Genomic DNA, 21,421 nt, shown 5'->3' with positions numbered 1-21,421 from the left:
ACGCCAAAACCACAATGTGAGTACACCTTCAAGTCGATCATCCATACTCTTCAGCTTGATCACCTCGTTCATTGACAGCTCGTTCAAGACGTAGCTCATACATCTCCAGTGTATGCAGATTAAGACGACCCATCGATTGAAGAAACCCGCCGATCGAAAGCGCGAATACTGAGCTCGCGTCAGTCTACCCAACCGCGACTCTGCCTACCTTCAGGGATTTGTTGCTTTCGACATACGAGCAAGCGAGCTTTCCACCAATGGTACTGGAACAAATCTGCATTTCCTCAGCGGTCACCCGCGCGCCTTCTCGCAACCACCCAGCAATTCTGTGAAGGCGTCAAGAGATGTATCTGGACGCATCCATCACACACGACATTTGGAGATGAGCATATCTGACATCTTGTCCAAGATACCTGCGAATCATTATACTCGTGCGCTGTAACGAGACCCCTGACGCGGTCCTCAAATGCCATTGCTATAGGAGCTCCGGAACCCGACCCATGAGGTTACGACAGGAGGGATGCAACACGACACCAATATACACACACTGAGACATCTTGGGACATTCGATAGCCTTGTGGCTTGACATGTGGCTTGCTCACAAAAGTAATATCTAGGGCTCTCCTTCTCCAACCCGTAGCAAGCCCTTGCCGCTAGGTGCATCACACTGCCGAGTGCAAGCGTACCAATTGCAACGGCATACCACCCTCCTGTTCACCTCAAATGCGCCCCGCATTGGAGCGTCTGTACATCGACCGTTCGTCTATTACAAACTGGCGGGAATGCTTATCTCAACCGCACACCTGGGCATCAGTTGGTTGCTGGAGGGAGGGCGCACACTGCGACGCTGAGATGGAAGCTGGCGTATGGGCGAGTGTATATGTAGGTAGTGCTGTGATGCAACTGGAGCAGAAAGCATTTGGCTTGTCACTTAGATAGCTGGGAAATGTGTAAGGCGTAGCATGGTTGCAGCTAATTGTAGCTCAATCTCGTCCCGCAGCCAGCTTGCACATCATGCGCTCGAATATATTAGATAGTCCTTGCTGCATAACGACTTCGAAATGGTGCAGAGTCCCACTAACAAAGTCTTTAGCAGAGTGTAATGCTGAAGTACGGGGACTACGACGAAGTCCCCCGTTGCACAGGTACCGACGTTGAATTACTGGTGCTGGGGCAGCGTGCGGTATATAGCACCCATTGGGTAGTCGCAATCAGGCGCTGAATGGGCACGCCAAGCGGGCGTCTTAATGTCGCTCAGTGAGACTGCATCATGCGTGAAGGTGCCAGATTCCATACCCATGTACTAATCGCTCACCATCCCATTTTCTGAAAGCAGCAATTAGTCTTCGACTCCAAGAGCCCATAAGTTGACTGGATAGTACTTCCTGCAAAGTCAGAATAACGAAAGGGTCATCTTGTCGCGCGGATCTTGCCCGTTGTGCCGAAGTCCCTCAACCTTGGCACATAGCGCCAGTGCGTTCTGGTCTCCCAGCAGTTCGCCTCTGAACTCTCAGACCCCCATCATCTCCTGTAAACCTCTTCCTTCTTGCTGCCTCTTCCTTTGCAAGGCCTTTTGAACATCATTTTCGTACCAACCTTGGAAGCGATGCTTCTCGCCACGCTGGCACAGACACACACCTCTCCCAACGCAAGGTCCGCAATGGTTGGAAAGACTCCTTCATGTCTTTGATTAGCACCAAATCAAAGCAACGAAGAACTACTGCGTCGGAAAGCTTAGTATCAACGTGGAACGCTCTGTAAGGCTCGAGCTGTCAAGTCTTGGGGCGGGTGAATGCCTCCTTTATACCTAGGTACCCACCACATTCGTCTCCATAGTGCGCTCCCCTCCTCAACAAAAGCTAACAATATCTTAAAAGCTGAGCTTACCTAGGTAGATGCTTCCAGACTTCGATCCCCACGCACACTAGCAGCGCATGCTCCGCCGAACGTTACTCGACCTTGCCCACGACGCGAAAGCACCTACCTCTTCCGGTACAGCGTGTAATCGACCCAAGGAAACCCCACATATAAATGCCGCGCAAACGATGGTGTACCATGGATGTAGCACTATTTCTAGCTCAGTGGCTAGCTTAGGCGATCAACAGGGGCATGCTGTTCACGAGCACAGTGGCATATCCAGCTTATGGGGAGGCTGTCATACAACAACGGTTCACTCGGTGGTTTTGAAAGCTCCTGCAAGTCTCCTTCACGCGTTTGAGAAGCTGGACTGTCTGCTCTTGAACTTCAGTGTAGCAAATTCACGGATTTGGAGGACCAGGTTTTACTTATACGCGTAAGATAGCAGTTCAGGGATGCTGCTGGAGACGGCATCGTATGACTACAAGCTGGCCGCGATAGGATCAATGAGATGAACTACGAGGCGCAGATCGTGGCTCTGTGTTGTTGTTCGTCTCAGTGCCCAGGGCTTGTTGAACGCGTACGACTCTGCACACTCTGCAAATACACGAAGAAGACACCGGTTGCGAAAGCAATCTATAATACCACCCTTTGAGTACTGTAAATTATTGCTGCCTGAGTGCTACGTACACGGTTGACGAGCACTGCTCGAGGTACAGGTTGAGTGTATGAGAAAAGGGCTACAGCGTATCTCCGTAGATCTTACATCCCCTTTGCCCATGATTGCGGATTCAGAGTTCCTTCTGCCATATTCATACATGTGTGTCAGGGTGTGTGTATGCGTGTCTGTGTGAGAGCGAGTTGGAGGGGAACCAACGATGCGACGCGTTATGGAGCTTCTCTAATGTCGACACAGTTTACTGAGACCGGCGGCGTGATCATGGAGCTATTACATGCGCTCCACCGCGTGCGGGAGTAGCTTGGCTGTTGGGTTCTGTGCTGTCGCTGCCGTTTTCGTTCCCTCTTTCGTTGTCGCTCCCAGGTGCCTCACTCGCCGGCGGAGGCGGAGTGGTAAATTCCTCCTCTGGGTTGCAGTCAGCTCTATCTGGGCGTCTCTCATGGACATGTGAAGCTTACCAATGTCATCGATATCACGTTCGGTGATCAGACGCATGTCTCGCTGGGTACACTCGCCAGCCATGACGCTCTAGCAGCAAGAGAAGGACGCGTCTGGTCTCAATATGGAGTGAACGGAGGAGCTTGTGGTGGAATGATCTTGGTCCAAACAAAACTGCGAGGTAGTCTCTTTGGAGAAGTAGAAATATTAGCGCTGTATCATTCCTGAAATTAGGAGTGCTGGTGGCCCCGGGGGTCTTTAAGCGACCTGTGGCTGAGTGGTATCGGAAACGGATCGATGGCCCAGGCAAACAGCAGTAGACAGCCTTGCGAATCAGGACGGTAGCAGACCAGGCGAGCGCATGACACGACCACCCGAGACAGTTGCCCTCCCAGCATTGAAGCTTGCTGCACTTTCCATACGACGAAGCTACGAAGGCATTGTCGAGTTTGCGCAAGACAAATCTTGCTCATGATGAGGAACGCGACGACAGGTCACCCGCTAGCAACAGCGAAGACTGGACATGGCAGCGTCGCGTCAAAACAACTTTGGGATGTCAATATCTGGATCGATGAACGGCCCGATGCACAATCGCAGGATATGTGGCTAGACACATAAGTCTTTGTGGGTAAACTGGTGAGAAATTCGGAGACTTTAAAACGATAGCTCATGATGTTTCGATTGATACAGGGGGTACGATACGTGGTGTTGTGGAGTTCAGATGATTCCGTTTTGGTATTAGTTCGAACAGGCGGTGAAGGAAACCAGGCGTGCAGTGCCGTCGCGGTACAACTAGAACACCAACACTCACCCATCCAGCTACCGTTATTCTAGTTATCTAAGTTAAAGGTCATCGCCTGGAAGTATCTATTACAATGTCAGTACACACTGGTAAAAGTAAAATGGTGATGGTGTATTCTTACGCGATCACCATTATGAAGGAAGGCGTTGCGCTGGTACCCATGAACTGTGCTGATGCAGCCAGGAGCAGACAAAACAGCGGGATGATCACAATTCTTTGCGACTGTTCACCGACGACGGTGAAGGTAGCGATCGGGGCGATCAAGATCAGTATGGCCAACACGTAGACGCATGCGTTAGCAACGCCTTCTACTGTACTTTTGGTGAAGATCCGGCGCCTGCTGTCTTTGCCCTCGACCGGAAACCTTCGCTTGTACATCGGTAGTTTCGAAAAGAGGTCCCTAGGAGGTCCAGAAATGTATCTGACCAAGGGGTCCAGGACCCAATCGCAGATAAATTGCGCCATCGGCGAGAGGTTTTCGTTCTTCACGGTGGCCACATCATACGGTATACGCTCACCGCGCTGGCCATACAACAGTGAAGCCATCTCTCCGTTTGCTGCGCGCATACCAGGCACTTTAACACGATTGCAGGCGCGCCACAAGTCGAAGGCTTTCTTCGAGGGTGGCGAAGACGAAGTAAATTTCTCGGAAGTTTCGACAACACGTCCTTTAAACCGTATCAGCTATTGGGGCAACTCCAAACTCGCGGGTATACAAACCGAAAAGTAGTACAGCCTCGACGTAAGGCATCATTACCTCCCGATGAGTGGCCTCAGTGGGGGAGGGTTCCCCAGGCTGTACGCTCTTCTGCAGGTAGCAGTTGACGGCTCTCCTACATCGGAAGACCTCGCTTTCCACGTATGCTCGAATTCTAACCAGATCTTCTGGTACTGTCAGGTAGACTCCAGCTTGTGGAAACTCGGCGATCTTTCCGAAGATGTCGCGGTGATCGTATAGAGCTTGGATGCGTTCCTTGACCGAAGGTCCACCACCTCCGAGCTCAGAGCAGGCTTGCTTTGACATGACGACGAATTGAATCGATGGGAGAGGTGCAAGATATATTGGAAAAAATTGTGAAGGATGCCCTGCTGCCATCCAGCAGCCTTCAATGGTATTAGTACGACTCGCTGACAGTCGACTTGATTAATGGGATGAGAGATGGCATCGCAACAAGGACTACGGACCTGTCGCCACCCTTCACTCCTCAAGAGCCTCATTCTGAGCTGTCAGGCAGATATGCAACACCAGAATGCCGCGCCGAAGCGCAGGGTGTGCATGAGCTGGCCTTCAAGAGGTCGAATCATAGCTCCTACGTCTCACCATCCACCACACCGCTTGAGGCCATCTCTGGGACCACATCAGTTGGATGCAAGCAAGTTCTCACCGGAAATGGGACTGTAGACGTCGCAATAGGCTCGACGACGAGCTCAGGGAACGACGCGGTTGCACATGGATCGAGACAACCGCATGTACGATCCACGCGCGATCAAGGGCTATGGCAAGCGCTGTATTCCGTCGCCTTGGGAGGCTATGCTGGTGCGTTAAAAGAGTTGACCGGGGTCGTGGGATGGTGTGTGGACATGCATGCTGAGGAAACATCCCCTGGAAGGTGATCATCACACGCTATGATGGCTGGCTCGACCCGTGCCGAAAGGTCCGCGCGGAATGGTTTGTAGTCGTAAGAATATCGTCAAAGATTGGAGTTGACGGCTATGGGGAAGCAGTACTGAAGCTCTTGACCTTAGTGCTCCTGCTAGTTGGCAAGCGAACCTTGGGGCCGAAGACCGCCAAACCTCGACAACCCCGCCGTCGAGAGTCACCATCTACGCTCTCAAACCGGCAAGCTAGAACCGCTGTTACTTCGGGAGCGGCTCACAGAGAGTGCGCGAATGAAAGTGAGGCAACAAGCACAATTCATCCTGGATTGCTGCGCAACAGAGTCCCGAGGTCTTCCAACAGCAACAAAATGGCCCCGGATCGACATTTCTTGTATGCCGCTGGCGCGCTTTCGCGGTATCAGATGACTCTACCTCGCAGCAGTAGATGCTGTGCGACAATGGCGTTCCAAAGATCACGATGGGCTGCGTCTATCAAACCATTACGCTCGTAACATTGCCTTCTTACGAGACGGTGTCCAGGGTTCCACGTCAACTGCACCAAAAGCCCTGCGCCTGGCTATTTGCGATGATGTTGCCACCACCACGATACCAACATTGATGGCAAGCGCCCAAGTCTGCAGTGCGGACGGATCCTTCGGCCTTGATAGACAGCGAAGACAACCATTACACAATTAGAAGCCGAATGAAATCTTATACCGGCCCTCCTCCACTGGTTATCCATGCCCCTTGGGTCTTCGTGTTGTTCAAGCAGGATTGGTGGTTATGGAAGCCTACACCGCCTCTACCTTGAAGTTTTCAGCCTCGTCGTTGTCATTCCGAGTGCCAATCGAGGCTGGTTGAACACCTCGTTCATCACTGCAGCCTTCTCTATTGTTACTGCGGCTATGTGCATGACGCTCAAGATCTTGGTCTCGCAGAAGAAGAGCAAGTACGCTCAGACATATCCCATACAGAAGGTGACATCACGCCTGACCTCATGACTTATCCCAGTGGAGAAGAAGGTCGTTGGGCGAAGGATCTGCAACAGTAGGCAGTGATTATATGCAGCGTAGCGAGCGAATACATTACAACACAGTGCATTGTAAAGAAAATGCATAATCTATAGAGACCGTGACATCTACCGAGTTGAAGCTGGCTTGTCATAATACCGTCTAATGCTCGACATGAAACAAGCGTGTACAATCGCAATAGATCGTCCGTAAGAACAAAACTCGGATAACAGCGGATGCGATGTCACCGTTGTGACCCTTGGGATCTTGTGAGTTTATCATGTCTATCCGAGAGAGCCTCCAAGAACCCAAACCTCGCCATTGGATACCTTGTCGGCGATGCTGGTCACTTCGACGTCGGCAGGTTGAATCTGTAGGCTTGTGTTAGCTGGGAACAGATAGAATTTGGACCAGGTTAAGTTAGTCGGTGGGTAAATGCCAGCAAAAATCCAAAAATGGTCAAAAGTGACCAAAACATTGGCAAAAAAAGATCCTGGAGTATCTGACTTTAGCCAGACGAATGCTGAACAGAGTGGGACTCGAACCCACGCCACTTTCGTGACCAGGAAGTAATGTTAAGAGTAACCTTAACCTGGCGCCATAACCAGCTCCTATGATTTGTTAGATTTGGTCGATTTGAGGGTGTTTGACTAAACTTACGGCCATCTGTCCTTCTCTAGGAGCTATTGATGAAGATTTGATGAATAGATGCAAATATATTGTTGGTTGTGTGGGCGTGGGACGAATGGTGGGGCAGTGCCAACGAGGGGGCGGGACCACCGACATAGCGGCATGGCTTACCTTCTTTTGGCCGTCTTTGGATTCCCACCAAATCTCATTGCCGGCAAGCGTCTTGACTTTCTTGCCCTCCTCCCATGGGCTCTCCGGTATGATGTGGCGCTGAACAAAGCGCTCAAGATTGCCCCGCGCCCGGTCTTGGCCGCTGGTGCCCTCGTACGCGTCCGCGCCAAAACTGTCGTAGTCGTCGGGGTCTTCCCAGGGCTTCCTCTTCAAGTCGCGCATGATGCTGTTGTTCGGTGCCAGCACTGTGGCATTCTGCGAGGCGTTGTCGAGGCGGCCGGAGACTGCGTCGATGTCACGTGTCAGGCCGCTGAAGATGGCGATGTTCTGCGTCTTGCCGATGACATCGGATATGATAATACCAGTCGTCGCCTGGCCTTCAGGGTTGCTCATGATGTAGTCTCGGAGGGGTGACTGTTCGCTGAGGATGTTGAATGACTGGATGATGCTGTCGAAGGGGCGGGCTTGCGCAGATGTGGCAAGGGTCAGGGCGATGGTTGCGAGGGGATATGCGACGAAAGATGCGGGCTTCATGATCGTTCCAGATGGTGCATTAGGGTGTCGTTACAGGTTCTGGGTGAACGCGGCGTTGAAGATGGGAGCACAGACGTCATGCCGCGGTGAAGCCAAGACCTCGTGACCACGCGACGGGTACACCGGTGCCTTCTGAGCTTGGGGACCAACTCTTCTTTTCCTCACATGCCTTCACCAACGTGACACCCCGCGCCCTGGAGCGCGTCTAATCCAGTCGCGCCAAGTTTTCAATACCCGCCATGGAGCTTCAGATACCAACCGTCACTACCGTGAGTGCAGCAGTCAAGTATCGCGCTCGTAGCCAGTCGCTAAGTAGCTCAGGACGACCTACGCGCCTTCCATGCGCAACACTTCCCCCACGCGCCGCCGCCAGAGCATATACTCCATGGTTTTGAGCCAGAGGTAGAAGCAGCTGAAGAATACTACGACGAAGCCGACGATGGGCTGGGCTACTACCCCGACGGCACGAAGCGCACCCTGACCGACGAGCAAATCGCCATGTTTCGACACTCCGAGATCCATGCAATGCTCCGCAAACGGCGAGTACGGAAGGAGAATGGCGAAGTCTCTGACGACAACGCTGTCCCTGCAAGCCTAGTGGAAACGGTTCCACCTACCCAAGAAAGCTCCTCGCGCGCGGCTGATGCCGACAAGACGCAGCCTGATGCGTCTGCAGAACCGAAGAAGCAACAGTGGGCGACCAACAGTGCCACATCAAAAGCCAAGGCCAAGCGAAAGCGGGATAGATACGCGAAGAGGAGGAAAGAAAGAAGGCTGGAGAGAGGCTTGCCGCGCAGACGGAGTGGGCGCGACGGCGCAGACAGCGGCGATAGTGACGATGGAAGCGACGAATGGGACGCCTGGCACCAGGCCAACGGGCCCGACGTGCAAAAGGACGAGACCCTCGATCTGGACTATTGAACGGACAACAACGACAACTGATGGGCAACAACTCATTCATGCAGCAGCCGCTCCACCACTGCTGGCTTGGAGCAAATCACATATGCCTAGTCGACACCATGCTGTAAGTACCCTTCTCTCTTCACTCCCATATGCAATGATGAAACCCTAGTTATCATCCTTAGGCGTAGCCGGCGTCAGGCTTGAGACGAGAGTGAAAGACTGCTTGCGGCCTGATCTCTTGACTCGTCTGGCGCTTTCCAAGACGACTCATAATCTTCTCACTGAGCACGACTTCTCTCCACAACCACACAACATGCTATCCGTATCATTTTACTGACTGTTATTAGAACCAGGGTCAAGAAGTTGATACAACGACATGTACCGGAAGGCGGGAAAGAGACGCATAGCTAATCAGCAGCTTTGGTTGCGCCGAGGCATATCTAGCGACTTCTTCGGACCATGGTCACGGCACCTACAATCTATAAGAATCGGGAGTATTGATTGCATTGAAGTCATGAAAGCAGCGTCTTCAATCTATCTCCCTGGTGCACTGAGCTTATCCAGAATAGCACTAATACCGAAGGCAAGAAATCTCAATATCCAGCACAACTTTTGATAAGTAGCTAAATGGGAGATCGCCGCAACGCTGTCAAGTGTCGTTATTTTATACGTGAGTGCTCCTGCCGTGTTGGACTTTAGTTGTTCAGCGAGTGAACCGTCTCCAACCCGTCGAATGAGATAGCCAAAACATCTCATCATCAAGTGATTTGAAGGACTGCAGGATCGAACCTATAGCTTCATTAGTATGGTTCCATGCGGACAGCTTCATATCTGGTCGACTTACAAGTTTCAACGACCAGACCATGGTAGATTGGTCTGGTGTACCTTTACTTCGACCGACATCCCTCGGATGCTTGGTTCGAGGTACTCGTGCACAGCCTCCTCCGTTCTTTCGCGGGTCATAATTGGATCTTGGGCCGAGTATACTTCAACTCGCAGCTCTTGCAACGCGGGGAGCGAGTCAGCAAGTATAAACTTGTTGCGCACAAAGAAGAACTTTGTGAGCTCTATAACGCTTTCGGGCGAAACGATGTCGAATTGTAGCATCGTGATTTGTTTGCGCTGCCGTAGCTTGAATCTTCCGAAGGATCTCTTTGCCCGCTGGACAGAAGAGGTGGAGAATACCGTGAGAGCCAACGGCATGATTGCGGTTTCGGAGTAGATCTGACGACAGGTTCTCAGAAGAGCAGTGGCGTTCTTCGGCTCTGCTAATGAAGGATAGAATTTCCCTCTCCCGTCTGTCTTATACAATTTTCCTCCCAACACAAGCTTCCAGACTGTATTGCGGATTTCAGCAGGCATACGAAGCAACGGAGAACTCTCATTTTGTTTGACGCTGACAGACGGTTAGCTGTTGCTCTTACAGAAAGACTGGTTACACTCACAGCTCTTTTTCATCACCTTTGGGCGTGACATTCAGTAAGCCATTTCGAAATTTGTGGTATCCGCGCGCCGGTCGCTTGATGACTTTGTTTGCGGTCTTTTTGGTGACAGGTGCCTTCGGGGCTTTGTCGCCGGCGGCGGTCTTGCGGGGCGCCATTGATGGTTCAGGTCGTCGGAATTACTGAGGTTGTTCCAGCAATGCGCAGTGTTCTGGTTTGGGGTACAATCAAGAGATTGATTGACCTTTGAGGTAGAAGCGACGAAAGACCTGGCAGCGGAGGACTACTACGAAGGCAACAGCGTATGACTAGCGTGTGACCGTGCGTTGAGCGAATCGGCAAGCACGTGGCAGTGATCAGAGATTGGCGAGGGGAGGAACGATGTTGATGGTGATACGAATCACTGGGTATGGGTTGCTACCTAATTCACGCCGCATCGTCGCTCACCTCACGCGACATGTGTGAGCGAGCGCCGTTACTGTTGGAGACGAGGATGGTTAGTGGACTTTACCATCTACTTCGTGCTGCTACTTGACATTATATCTCGTCTCACCCACCTTCGCCTCCTACATCACGCTCGTCTCAGGTACTTCATCTCTTCTGACTCACCTAGTAAGCCCGACCTGCGCCTTTACCTGACCGCTAGGCCCGACAGTCCCACAAGTAGAACTCGACTCTACTCTTTTCCTTACACATCTACTCTACACTTTCCAAATCATCGACAACCTCGTTATGGCATCCCGAATGCCTAACCAGACTGCGACCGTCGCCAAGAGCATGAAGGCTTCCACTGGTGAAGGAGTAGCCAAGCGCAGTCACAAGAAGCTTCGCTTTCATGCAAACGGCCTGCTCAATGTTGAGCAAAAGACGGGGAAGTACCTCAAGATGTCAGTATTTCCATCGACTTGGGTTCAAGTGGTTCACTGACTTGAACACAGCGCGAGACAGAACCAGCGGAACTCCCCATTGTTGCGGTTGCCAGCAGAGATTCGCCACTTGATCTTCGGATACGCACTTGGTGGCAAGACATTCCACATCGATTACAACGAATATCAAGGCATCGCAAAGAATATGACGGTCTCAAAGAACACCCTTGCTCTGCTCGCTGTCTGCCGACAAGTCTTTGCTGAAACCGCTTTGCTACCCTTCAGCTCGAACACCTTCTCAGCTATACATCCCCAAGTGTTCAATATGTGGATCGAATACTTTCCCTCGGTTTTTGCTGAAGCTGTCACTTCGGTACGCCTCTATCCCTGCGTAGCGTCCTCTCCTCCGGAGCAATGGCTCGACCTTCACGACGGCATACCAGGTATGTGGGATATCATGGTCGACCACGGAGACAAGCGACTGTCTTCAAATTTGACCTCTCTCAAGAACGTACAGCTTGTTGTGGGCATAGTGATAAGAGATTTCACGCAAGATGGCAAGAAGCTGCAAGAACGCGGTTGGCAGTTCATGAAAGGTCTGTATGAGACAGAGAACAGCGAGATCAAATTCGTCAGGAGTGAGAGACAGCCCTTGTACTTCTAAGGGTTGAGGTGGTTGCTATTTTTCTTCTCCTCTGGCAAAAGTACACTGAAAGTGGTCTGGTTTCATTGCGAACGTGCGAGTCAAATACCCCATCTTACCCACAAAACTCTTTTCATTTCGTATTTCCTTTCACTAGCAGTATAGATCTATCATATCCCAGAGTGGGCGATCTTTCACCCTAAGCAGCCCTTTGCTATGATATAAAAGAATATCTTTGGCTTGATTGTTTTCTCTCCACCGCCCTACCAACGCATCCATTATACTTTGAACTCAACATGTCGGCCGCTCAAACTACTCCTCAGATCGACACACCTAACGACAAGCCTCGCCGAGGGAAGCGCGGTTACCGAAAATCCCCAGACGGCCTACTCAATGTCAAACCCATCGGTAGCGAGATTGCTATGTAAGCTCAGCGCCACTACATCTAAATTCGCAATACTAATGCCAGTGTAGTGTGCAGCGAAACGCCGAAGAATCGCCCCTCTTACGACTTCCTGCCGAAATCCGCGCCATGATCTGGAAGCTCGCTATTGGAAACCCTATCATCCGCCCAGCATGGGGTGGACCTCTCAAACCGCTCAGATATAGATCCGTGTTTGAAGAGCGTGCGTCTGAATTCCCCGCATCAAGGCACCGCTTCGCCATCCTTCGTGTCAGCCGCCAGATCTGCTCGGAAGCTGCTGCGTACTCCCGCCATATCAGCGTCTTTCGCTTTTACCACTTTGGCAGTTTAATGTATTGGCTCAACCATGCGACAAGTTCTCAGCGAAAGGCTGTCCATAAATTGCAATTTGGCCGCTATGAGTACATATTACGAAGGTGGATGTCAAAACACTTTGCCAAGGAATTGAAGAAGTTGCCGGCGTTGACCCAAGTTCAGATATCGTACTATGGGTACAATGCTGAAGCAACCAAGGAATTACTAGATGGGTTGGACAAGATGAAGGGGAAGCTCAATAAGACGATGAACGTCAAGCTGGAATACCAAGCTCGGCAAGGCAGTCATGATTGGGTTTGGACTTTCTTGAATGGGGAGGACTTCAACACGCATGAGTAGATAGAATCTTGCTGTAATTACCTATAATCGAATATTGGATACGTGGTGTCGACGCGCATGTCATTGACGTCTCGAAGCCCAGTCCATCTTGAACATCTTTCACATTTGCCAGATTTCTGACACGCGTTGACGAACGTAGTCTTGCGACTGTACCCAACATTGCCGATGAATCTCCGCTTTACGAACAAAGCTACCGTAGTGCCCCGAGGCGGAGGCCCAGATGGCACTTCCCCCGTCCTCATGCCTAAGGGTGCCGGGATCGTCTGGTCGGTATACCACCTACACCGTATTGAGTCCATCTATGGTCCAGACGCAAGAGTGTTCCGGCCAGAAAGGTGGGAGAGTGGGGAGTTGATTAAGAAGGCTCGTCCAGGCGCTGGATTCGTCGACTTCAATGGCGGCCCAAGACTCTGTCTAGGTAGTAAGCGAACAAATGTGTATTTCTGAGTCGCGAAATGCTGATTCCGGATAGAGGATTACGCATTGATGGAAGCTAGCTATGCGGTGATTCGAATCCTCCAAGTCTTTCCAAACATCCGGATTGCCTCTGGGGTTTCGAACGAGCCTGTCGGAGCGGAAAGACAGACATACACTATTGGCATATACCCGATGGATGGTGTGCATGTGGATTTATACTGATGCAAGCGGTGTTCTTGGCGGTTATCACGGGGTTTGCGCAAAGAAAGTGGGAGCCGCTTGTTGGCCATGCGGCGAGGAAGGGACGCGCGGAAGGCGGCCGTGGCACGCTCGGCTCACACGTCACTCCTATGGGGATGGGTTCTGGCAATCCCAGCCCATTCAAAGCTTGCGACGCGTTCAGCAGCTCGTGAAAAGAGTCGCAGTCGTTTATTTTAGTATCCGCGGGCTTGGATGACGCGTTGCTCTTGTGCCTGTGTGTGATTGGTATTCTTAAACTCAACCCTTATCAACGGTGAAAAAACAGGCTTTTACTTCTCTCGAAGGTGTGATTCGTGGAAGTCGCGGATGTCTTGTCGCACAAATAAGAGCATTCGTGCAGTTTGTGGCTGTCATGCATGCAGCCAATACGCCGTGGGGATATCTTCCAGCCTCGCTACATTCTCAGCCTTGCATGCTTACCATGGAAGATATAGCCGCCCTTGAGCCTTTAGTGTCGTGTTGATATTGCTCGTGAGAACCAACAGCCTCGCAACTGACGGGTAGCGGCGAAGGCGCCGTTTGTACACAGATCGAGAATATGACTCCCAAGGCCCCAGCGAAGAGTTTGTCAAATAGGATGCGCGGCTACAAAGCGATACTGATAGCCTTGAAGTAAGAGTACGGCAGCTGCATCTCGTTCGAACTGACGATGCCATCAGAGAAATAGTCGTGGTAGTCGCCAAGGATATATACGCCAAGATCAGACACCGTCCAGCTGTGGCGACCCGACCGGGCTTGAAATTCGCCGACTACTGGATGCTGGCCATTCGCGTATCCGTCATCGGAATTGTAGTAACCGGGATCTCGCTCGGAGCGATGCGCACATACATCTCCATAGGCCTGACCCGTGTGTTCGGTGAAGAAGTGGATGCGGATCTGAAGCTAGCCTTTCTTGGTTTCTTTAACAAGAGCCTCGATGTCCTCTTGGTGAGCTCCTTGGAATACATGGCTTCATTCTTCATCACAGTCTGGATGGCACAGACTACAGCAGTGGGTGATAGACGCGGTGTGAAGTACAGCGACTTTGGTTTGAGAGAGGAGTTGACGAAGCCGTGGATGACTGTTAGCAACTTTGCCACAAGGTGGCGAAGGTCTAGCTTGAGCTGGAAAAGCGTTGCCCGCTGTTTGCTTTGTCTTTGCGTATCTGTCTCGGTTATGTTGCAAGGCTTGGCCGTGAACACTGTGGCTATACCGAAGAAGCGTTGGTATCCTGTCTATCAGAAACGTTGGAAAACGACGGCACAGGACCGAACGACAATGAGGATCGAGCATCCTAAAGTATCACTCCTCGGCGTGGACTGGCTAAACATCCTCGGTGTCGGCCAATCCAATATTGGAGGGGAAGGCTACCCACCATGGGACTGGGCGCTCGGCATGTCCGCTTCTCTCGCGTTCGCCGGCTTAACGCATGTTGTGTCCACGGTAAAGGAATCGCAGAAAGGCTGGAGACATGTATACAATTACCGGCTGGACGGAGATCCATGGAAGCGCTGGACTGCACTCAATACCGATTTCGGCCTATCAAATGGGTCAGTCGAGACGGCCTCCGCAGACGATGGGCAAGTAACCAGTGTCTACAACTGGCTCAAGGACGCGGACCATCAGCCAACATCTTCATCGATCGGTTGGACCGGTAACTTGACGCTCGTACTACCGGTGCTGAACACTGTCTGCACGCCAATGGAGTCATTGAACCCGGAGGCATCAATCCTTGTCCGGCCGCCAGCTAGAAACGAATCGTCGGAAGCGGTGATCATGACCGATTTTGGGCCAGTCCCATCCCTAGGCTTTGCCGGTGCCACTTGTTCCAGCTTGTTCCGACATGGATTATACGCAGTCAATGTGTGGATCGTGGATAGGGAAAGTCCCGACCTTAGCTTTAACCATTACGGCGCTGAATTGAACCAGAAGATCGTTTACGACCGCGCAACTGCAAGCGACTTTGATGTTGCCAATGGAGTAGGTATGCAGGCACGGGACGTCATGCCGAGGCTTGAGCTATTGGTTCCATCGACTAGATTACTGCCGCAATTCTTATTGATGAGTCGCAACCTACAGGCAATCGATCCACTTGTGAACTCCGACGCCATGGGCCTGTCGATCGTTATGGGGATCCTATTCCAGAACATCCTCAGCATGAGTAATAAGTACTGGTCTCCTCTTCCGTCGTCTCTGCCTTCCAAATCGGAAGATAAGATTGTATCCTATCCCATTCAATGGCAACTGTACGGGTCTAGTCCGCGTCTGAGCTGGGAGTGGGTAGCCGTTGCCGTCCTCGCGATCGTGCTATCGTCGTCTTGCTTTGGCATATATCAAACACTGCGGTACTGGATGGCACCAGGTCCGTGGGTACAGCTTGATGGTATGATGATGATTGCGCAGCGAAGCCCGAAGCTCGAGGGCATCGGAGATGAGGAAACGGCGCGGATAAGGACATACTCAGTAGAAGAGAATGGGAGTGGGGTATTGATACTCAAGAGTAGAGCAGGGTAGTATATAGCCACCCTGAGTAGTTGTACAAGGCGCCATCGCCGTTCAATGATAGTCCTTTTTTCCAAAGAGACCGAGTGCTTCTCAGACACCATACCTGAACTCGCGCACCTTCTTTTGGTAGTAGTAAGTCGCCAGCGCACCAGTCGCACCCAGAGCGATCGGCACAGGCGCGCGTCCGCCGGTCTTCATGATGCGCGGTATCGCAGAGCCCATCAACATGATGCTGTTGCCAAGCGCAAGTTCAGTGCCGTAATCCTGGTTCTGCTTGATACGGTAGCCTTGGATCGCAGGTTAGCTGAAGCGCCCACAAGCAGCTGTATACGTTCAATGCAGCCAGAAACACGTCCTATGGGCTGAACAGCTTACCAGCAAGAGCGTACGAAGCACCCAATCCGATTCCAGCGACAAGGCTTGGTGTTGAGCGTGTTCGGAGATAGCCAGCAGTTCCTCCGACCGCCACTACACATCATTTCTCGGTCAGCTCTCATACAACTAGACACGCAGATGGCGTCGTGACACTTACACAAGCCTGCCAATGTGAAAGACGGATGCTCTGCCATTGTTTCTTTACGTTGGTCTGATGAAAAGCGATGCTTGTGCGTGATGGTGTGCTGATGCGGTTCCACAAGATGAGGTGATTGGGAAGCTGTCCGGGGCTAGCACGGACGTGCCAAGACATCATGACACCATTACTCAGAAATGGGCAAGAACAGAGGATGCAACTAGGATGAGAATGACAACGTATTAAGTTCATTACTATGTGTATGGGTATCTGGTGAGCGATCTAACGATAGAAAAAGGCGACCCAAAGAGAGCATGAGCTGCGCTGCGATGAATGAAAACCCTGCCACTCTTCCCTACCAAAACGCCGAAAAGCAAGGTCCGTTTCCAAGAAAAACATCGCTCGATAATCGTCAGTTTGTTGCGCAACAAAATTATCTTGATCCCGTCACTGGTTCAACCATGACAACCTGGGACATCTTCAGGTCACGATAGAATGGCTCACGCTGTACCTCGTGCTGGGCGGCGCAAAAGCTGAATAGCCGGGCGGCATCTCTTCACGCGTGCCAACACTCGCGCTGCGAGCCGTTTCTGGGCTTGGAGGTGCAACACTGCGTGGTGCAAACACATCAGAGGCAGCCCTGAATGCCGTTTCCTCGACACTCCTCGCCCTAGCATTCTCAATACCAGTGTCACTGCCTTCGGCGCAGATCTGGATCGGGACCTTGAGGTGTATACTCGAGCTTCCGTGAGCGGAGAACTGCAGCGCGAGGGTGTATGTTCGTGAGATGAGGCAGGAATGGAATGTCGGTATAAAGTTTTGTGTCATAGGAAGGGTGGTTGGCACCAAGATCTGTGCTGTGTAGAAGGCACCTTGCTTGTAATCCTTGGATGCAGGTAGTATGCCAATCGCAAAGGCCTTCTCCGCTTCGCTCAGAGTTGAGCAATCGCTAATACCAGAGTCGCGTCGAACTAGGCTTTCTGGGCTAGGGTTTTGTGCCGCATCGTGCTTTTCCCATTGGGCGGAGGCGATGCAAAGATTGGACAGCGGCACGTACTCGGAGTACAGGCCTTGCGACAGATCGAACCCGAGCGTAGACCGCGTCGGTAGATTCTGCCTAGGAGCTGAGGCGTAGTAGGTCACGACCTTCATCTTTGTTCCTAATGAACCGAGTTTCGGTGGTGCGCTGGTCTCCTCTGTGGGATCAAAACGTAGAACTAACTTGGCCATAGTCGTGATCGTTCTGCCCTCTGTTGATCTTGCGCCCGGAATGACAAGAGGCGGCGGCTGAATAGTCTTCGCAGACAATGTCCCGAGCTTTCCTTTGAACAAACCCTTCTTGACTGTCTTTTCCTGTCGCGATCGGTACTCGTCATTGTGGTCAATGTTCAGCGGGGGCTGCTCTGCAAAGGCTGGCTTCACGCGCACCTTCTTCAGCTTATCAGCAAGCACCGAGATGCCTTCTGATCCGCGGGTGTGCGCGATTTTGACTTGGATTCCGTAGGTGATCTTTGACATTTCCGGTGCAAGGTCGTCAAGCAGTGTACTGCCAAAACCAGCAAGATCGGGATCGCCAATGCTGGGTGGTAGTGAGAGATGTACTTCGCGTATGTGGTCCGAGACTACTGTATGCGAGCAGGCTTTTGGTAGTAGTTGCGAAGGGATGGTAAACGTGAAGGGAAACTTGTAGGGTCTTCCAGCTTCAAAAATTCTTGGGGAGGGGAAGTTTGATTGGTCTATTGGCTGTCTAAGAGTCAAAAACCGGTGCTTTGCCTCTGTTCGTCCTGTCATTGTTGGCGTAGTCGTCATCCTATCCACATATACCTGGCTTGTACCTGTGTGCTGTCAGATACGATCATTGCTAAGTTCGTGCATGATCTATGCTTACCAGTGAATGCAATGTCGATATCCTCAAAACGAGTATCGTGCGGTGCAGTGATGGTGACTGTGCCCTCGATAGTATCCATGGAAGAATAGCTTGTGATGAACTTGTAGCAGTGGCCATTGCTGTCGTTGAGATCGATCACGATGGTAGGCTGGCCATGATGCGAGATGTTGCGGACCTTGTAGCCGATTTGATTGCCCAGCGCCTGCATCCTGTCTGGTGGCGCAAACACTGATGTGTTCGATGGAGAAGACATGTCGATGCTGTCGCGTGCCTTAAGGTCGGCTTGCTAGTCGCAATAGCCAAGGCGAGGTCGCACCAGAAAGCGGGGAACAAGCCTGCTCAGATAAGACGTCTCGAATGCGGAGAAGCTGAGAGCTGGGCAGCTGGGGTAGTGCGAATAGGCAGAGATCAGACTAGTAGGTGGCGAGTGAAGATAAGACGTCTGCTCCAGGACTGCACCACAAACAAGTGGGCCTTAAGGTTGTCTTATACATGGCACTCAGGCACGCCCTGGGTTGAGTCATTTGCAAGCGGCACAAAACTAGGGCTGGTAGGTGATGAGAAGGTTGCATGCTGCAGATGGATGATGCGCTGAGCGATGGCTTGCTTTGCCGTCGGATACGCGGGGGAGTCATCCTGCATCCATCACAAACCACGCCCTTGACTCCAATAGCGTCGTGCGCTAAGCCCATACAGGTGCCTGTCTCTACATTTCCGCAAAGCTGAGTACTGGACGACATCAGGACGTCTCCACAAGTTACATGGTCTCGAATGTGCTTTTCTCAGATTCTGTGATCTTGCCCGTCGCGAACGTGCTAGCTTGCGGCCCGCCCACCAACCATAGCGGTACTCTGGCGGTCAGTTATGTGCCTCAAACCAGCCCTACAGGTTCTCATGCCACAAAAGTTGAACAAGCGCGACACGTTCCTGACTACTCGCGCTGAGAGTACACGACGGGTGGATACCTTTTGTCATAGGCTTCATTGCAAATTTTCAACGTTATGCCGTTAAGTGGTAGAGTCAATAAACGTCGCGTTTCAACCTCATCCAACAATCGGGGCTCTCCGAAGTTGCGTTTGTTAGCAAATTTTCCCTTTCTTGCAGCTAAGAAAACTTCTAGAAAAGGGGCGACGCCTGGTGGACCATCATAAGTATACTGACATGGTTGATTGTTGGCGGCTTAATTAGACATGCATATCGGCGTCGCGGACGTATGAAACTTGCATGTAGGGCGCACGCGCACGCGTTGGAGAAGGGCGCGGTGGTGATTAATCAGCGCCCTTGTCTTGCTCCTGGCCACTCAGGACGGGCCGATGGCGGCAGCGGCTTACTTTGCTGTGAGATACACGGCATAGCAGCTGAACTCCGATGGCATGCTATTCCGAAGCATGCAAGTTTTCCGTCGTATCGCATTCCTAGCGGAAACGTATCCTGTGTCCGTTGGAAAAGCCGTGAGCGTGACTGTCGTTGCCTCAGCTACTGCAGGTTCTCCGGTGATAGGAGTACCTGATGACAAAACAAAGCCCACCAACAGATTGATGGTAAGCAACGGCAGAGGTAGATGCGGTGTCGGAGGTTTGGCGACAATTGGGCGATACTCTGTTGTCGATGCGATGCAGGTGGTGTTGCGGGATGATCCAGGGCACGGGCTGGGATGACGGAGGAACCTTCCGCGAACGTCATCTCGCCATCAGGAGCTCCGCGCTCAGCTATCGCAGCACCAGTGCAACTTCTCAGCTCAACTTCTCAGCTCAAAACTCACGATGCGGGTCGATCCTGCACGCGACGAAGAAGAACGCGCTCACCCTACGGCGTAGAATGACGATTGCACCTCACCCCTCGCCCACTGCCTTGCGTCTTCACCTACCACCGTGACGGTGAACAAAACCCTGGAACCATATACACATTATCGCCTTGTATAACAGGAAACCTGAACAGGTCTGCAGCCTACAACAAGATAACAGTGTACAAAGAAGGCGATCTAACGTCAACGTAGGCTCCAGGGTGTTTAGTATGGCCGATATTCCTACTCCTCCAGCTTCGTCCGCGCCGTCACAGCACGCGTCGCCCCTCCCACAAGCACGCAAACACCCGCTGAAGCCCGGCGGCCCGAGGGAATCTGATCTGATACGCTACCTCGACCATGGCGTCAACAGCATCCAGAAGCGGGTGGACAATCGCATGACGAAGCGAAAGCTCAAGCCGGCGCCGGGCGAGGAAGGATACACGGCGTTCTGGGAAGTCGCAAAAGACCTCGATGGTCTGGTAGATGTTGTCTGGGTATCCGGATCACCGAACCTCCAGATACCCTATCTGCTCAACCTCGCCGTCCTCACCGCCGACTTTCTCCCGCTATTCGGTTCCTCAACGCGTTCCGCTCAGGCAACTTTCCGTCTGCTCTCAAAACTCGACTACGCCTTCTCATCCCTACTTACCGGGCACGACACTGCGACCGGAGAGTTCTTACCTGGGTTTGAGAATGGTCGTACAGTCACCACAACAGACAAGGTTCGCTTGAAGGGCGTTGTAGACCGGACCAGGCTCACGGTCGCCCGTGTACTGAGTGGAGACAGCGTGGTCGGTGACGGGGAAGACGTGGGCGAGGCCATGGACACGGGCACGGACACGGAGGGAGAGGCAGACGCAGGTGGACGTCAAGGCACTGTGACCTTTGAAGGCTTCGAGGACAACGACGACGATGAGGAAGATGAGGACTGGGAAGAGCGCGGTGTTGCGAGTGTGTACGAAAAGACTATAGGCGAGTTAGGCGATGTCCTAGGCGGTCCACCGATTGGCATCATTACCGACGATTGGGGGGTCAATGGCACCGAGCAGCAAAGAAGCGGCGGAGGCTTCGTTGAGTCCGGGGGTGAAATCGAGCTCTGATGCACGGTGTCGGCTGCCGTCAGCTGCGTACCCTTTTGAGGCGAAATTCTACGCAATCTAGGCGTTCTGTGTAAGTATCTCCTCGTGCGGATAGACTCATTGCGATTGGGATGATTACTCTCAGTCTTCTCTCTACATGGTCTGCTGGCGCGTCGGGTTCTCTCAAAGCTGCTCGATTCGCTTCTTTATCACTTCTATTCATCGCGTGTATATTCTCTTGACCAAATCCACTATCATGACACCTGGGTACATTTAAGATTGCTATACGTCAGGTAGAATTTTCATAGACGTAAGTCTGGCCACGGCGGTGAGGACGAGTGCG

General features: G+C 52.1%; 10 protein-coding genes across 10 annotated transcripts; 5 read left to right on the top strand and 5 right to left on the bottom strand.

Moving 5' to 3' along the window:
- Positions 1 to 3,893: 3,893 nt before the first annotated feature.
- Positions 3,894 to 4,800, bottom strand: J4E79_009112 (uncharacterized protein; the record flags this gene model as incomplete). The annotated part of the gene is made up of 2 exons (XM_049357963.1): positions 3,894 to 4,444; positions 4,497 to 4,800. 2 exons carry the CDS (start codon positions 4,798 to 4,800, stop codon positions 3,894 to 3,896), a joined length of 855 nt encoding a protein of 284 aa, XP_049207562.1.
- Positions 4,801 to 6,669: 1,869 nt separating this feature from the next.
- Positions 6,670 to 7,720, bottom strand: J4E79_009111 (uncharacterized protein; the record flags this gene model as incomplete). Its single annotated transcript, XM_049357962.1, has 2 exons — positions 6,670 to 6,756; positions 7,187 to 7,720. The coding sequence occupies 2 exons, from the start codon at positions 7,718 to 7,720 to the stop codon at positions 6,670 to 6,672; spliced, it is 621 nt and encodes a 206-aa protein (XP_049207561.1).
- A 239-nt stretch (positions 7,721 to 7,959) lies between these two features.
- On the top strand, positions 7,960 to 8,641 carry J4E79_009110 (uncharacterized protein; the record flags this gene model as incomplete). The annotated part of the gene is made up of 2 exons (XM_049357961.1): positions 7,960 to 7,989; positions 8,042 to 8,641. The coding sequence occupies 2 exons, from the start codon at positions 7,960 to 7,962 to the stop codon at positions 8,639 to 8,641; spliced, it is 630 nt and encodes a 209-aa protein (XP_049207560.1).
- Positions 8,642 to 9,472: 831 nt separating this feature from the next.
- Positions 9,473 to 10,223, bottom strand: J4E79_009109 (uncharacterized protein; the record flags this gene model as incomplete). The annotated part of the gene is made up of 2 exons (XM_049357960.1): positions 9,473 to 10,019; positions 10,069 to 10,223. 2 exons carry the CDS (start codon positions 10,221 to 10,223, stop codon positions 9,473 to 9,475), a joined length of 702 nt encoding a protein of 233 aa, XP_049207559.1.
- Positions 10,224 to 10,797: 574 nt separating this feature from the next.
- J4E79_009108 (uncharacterized protein) lies at positions 10,798 to 11,595 on the top strand (the record flags this gene model as incomplete). The annotated part of the gene is made up of 2 exons (XM_049357959.1): positions 10,798 to 10,952; positions 11,004 to 11,595. The coding sequence occupies 2 exons, from the start codon at positions 10,798 to 10,800 to the stop codon at positions 11,593 to 11,595; spliced, it is 747 nt and encodes a 248-aa protein (XP_049207558.1).
- A 275-nt stretch (positions 11,596 to 11,870) lies between these two features.
- J4E79_009107 (uncharacterized protein) lies at positions 11,871 to 12,652 on the top strand (the record flags this gene model as incomplete). Its single annotated transcript, XM_049357958.1, has 2 exons — positions 11,871 to 11,998; positions 12,049 to 12,652. 2 exons carry the CDS (start codon positions 11,871 to 11,873, stop codon positions 12,650 to 12,652), a joined length of 732 nt encoding a protein of 243 aa, XP_049207557.1.
- Positions 12,653 to 13,868: 1,216 nt separating this feature from the next.
- J4E79_009106 (uncharacterized protein) lies at positions 13,869 to 15,690 on the top strand (the record flags this gene model as incomplete). The annotated part of the gene is made up of 4 exons (XM_049357957.1): positions 13,869 to 13,893; positions 13,944 to 14,257; positions 14,576 to 15,624; positions 15,672 to 15,690. 4 exons carry the CDS (start codon positions 13,869 to 13,871, stop codon positions 15,688 to 15,690), a joined length of 1,407 nt encoding a protein of 468 aa, XP_049207556.1.
- Positions 15,691 to 15,904: 214 nt separating this feature from the next.
- Positions 15,905 to 16,383, bottom strand: J4E79_009105 (uncharacterized protein; the record flags this gene model as incomplete). Its single annotated transcript, XM_049357956.1, has 3 exons — positions 15,905 to 16,101; positions 16,190 to 16,282; positions 16,347 to 16,383. The coding sequence occupies 3 exons, from the start codon at positions 16,381 to 16,383 to the stop codon at positions 15,905 to 15,907; spliced, it is 327 nt and encodes a 108-aa protein (XP_049207555.1).
- A 422-nt stretch (positions 16,384 to 16,805) lies between these two features.
- J4E79_009104 (uncharacterized protein) lies at positions 16,806 to 18,421 on the bottom strand (the record flags this gene model as incomplete). Its single annotated transcript, XM_049357955.1, has 2 exons — positions 16,806 to 18,160; positions 18,214 to 18,421. 2 exons carry the CDS (start codon positions 18,419 to 18,421, stop codon positions 16,806 to 16,808), a joined length of 1,563 nt encoding a protein of 520 aa, XP_049207554.1.
- Positions 18,422 to 20,226: 1,805 nt separating this feature from the next.
- J4E79_009103 (uncharacterized protein) lies at positions 20,227 to 21,099 on the top strand (the record flags this gene model as incomplete). Its single annotated transcript, XM_049357954.1, has 1 exon — positions 20,227 to 21,099. One exon carries the CDS (start codon positions 20,227 to 20,229, stop codon positions 21,097 to 21,099), a length of 873 nt encoding a protein of 290 aa, XP_049207553.1.
- Positions 21,100 to 21,421: the final 322 nt, after the last annotated feature.

The sequence above is a fragment of the Alternaria viburni genome (assembly GCF_023758015.1).
Source record: "Alternaria viburni strain BMP 2772 chromosome Unknown scaffold_23, whole genome shotgun sequence".
NCBI classification, from domain to species: Eukaryota; Fungi; Ascomycota; class Dothideomycetes; order Pleosporales; family Pleosporaceae; genus Alternaria; species Alternaria viburni.
The sequence above is the reverse complement of the archived record's forward strand: the minus strand, read 5'-3'. Positions and strand labels throughout refer to the sequence as shown.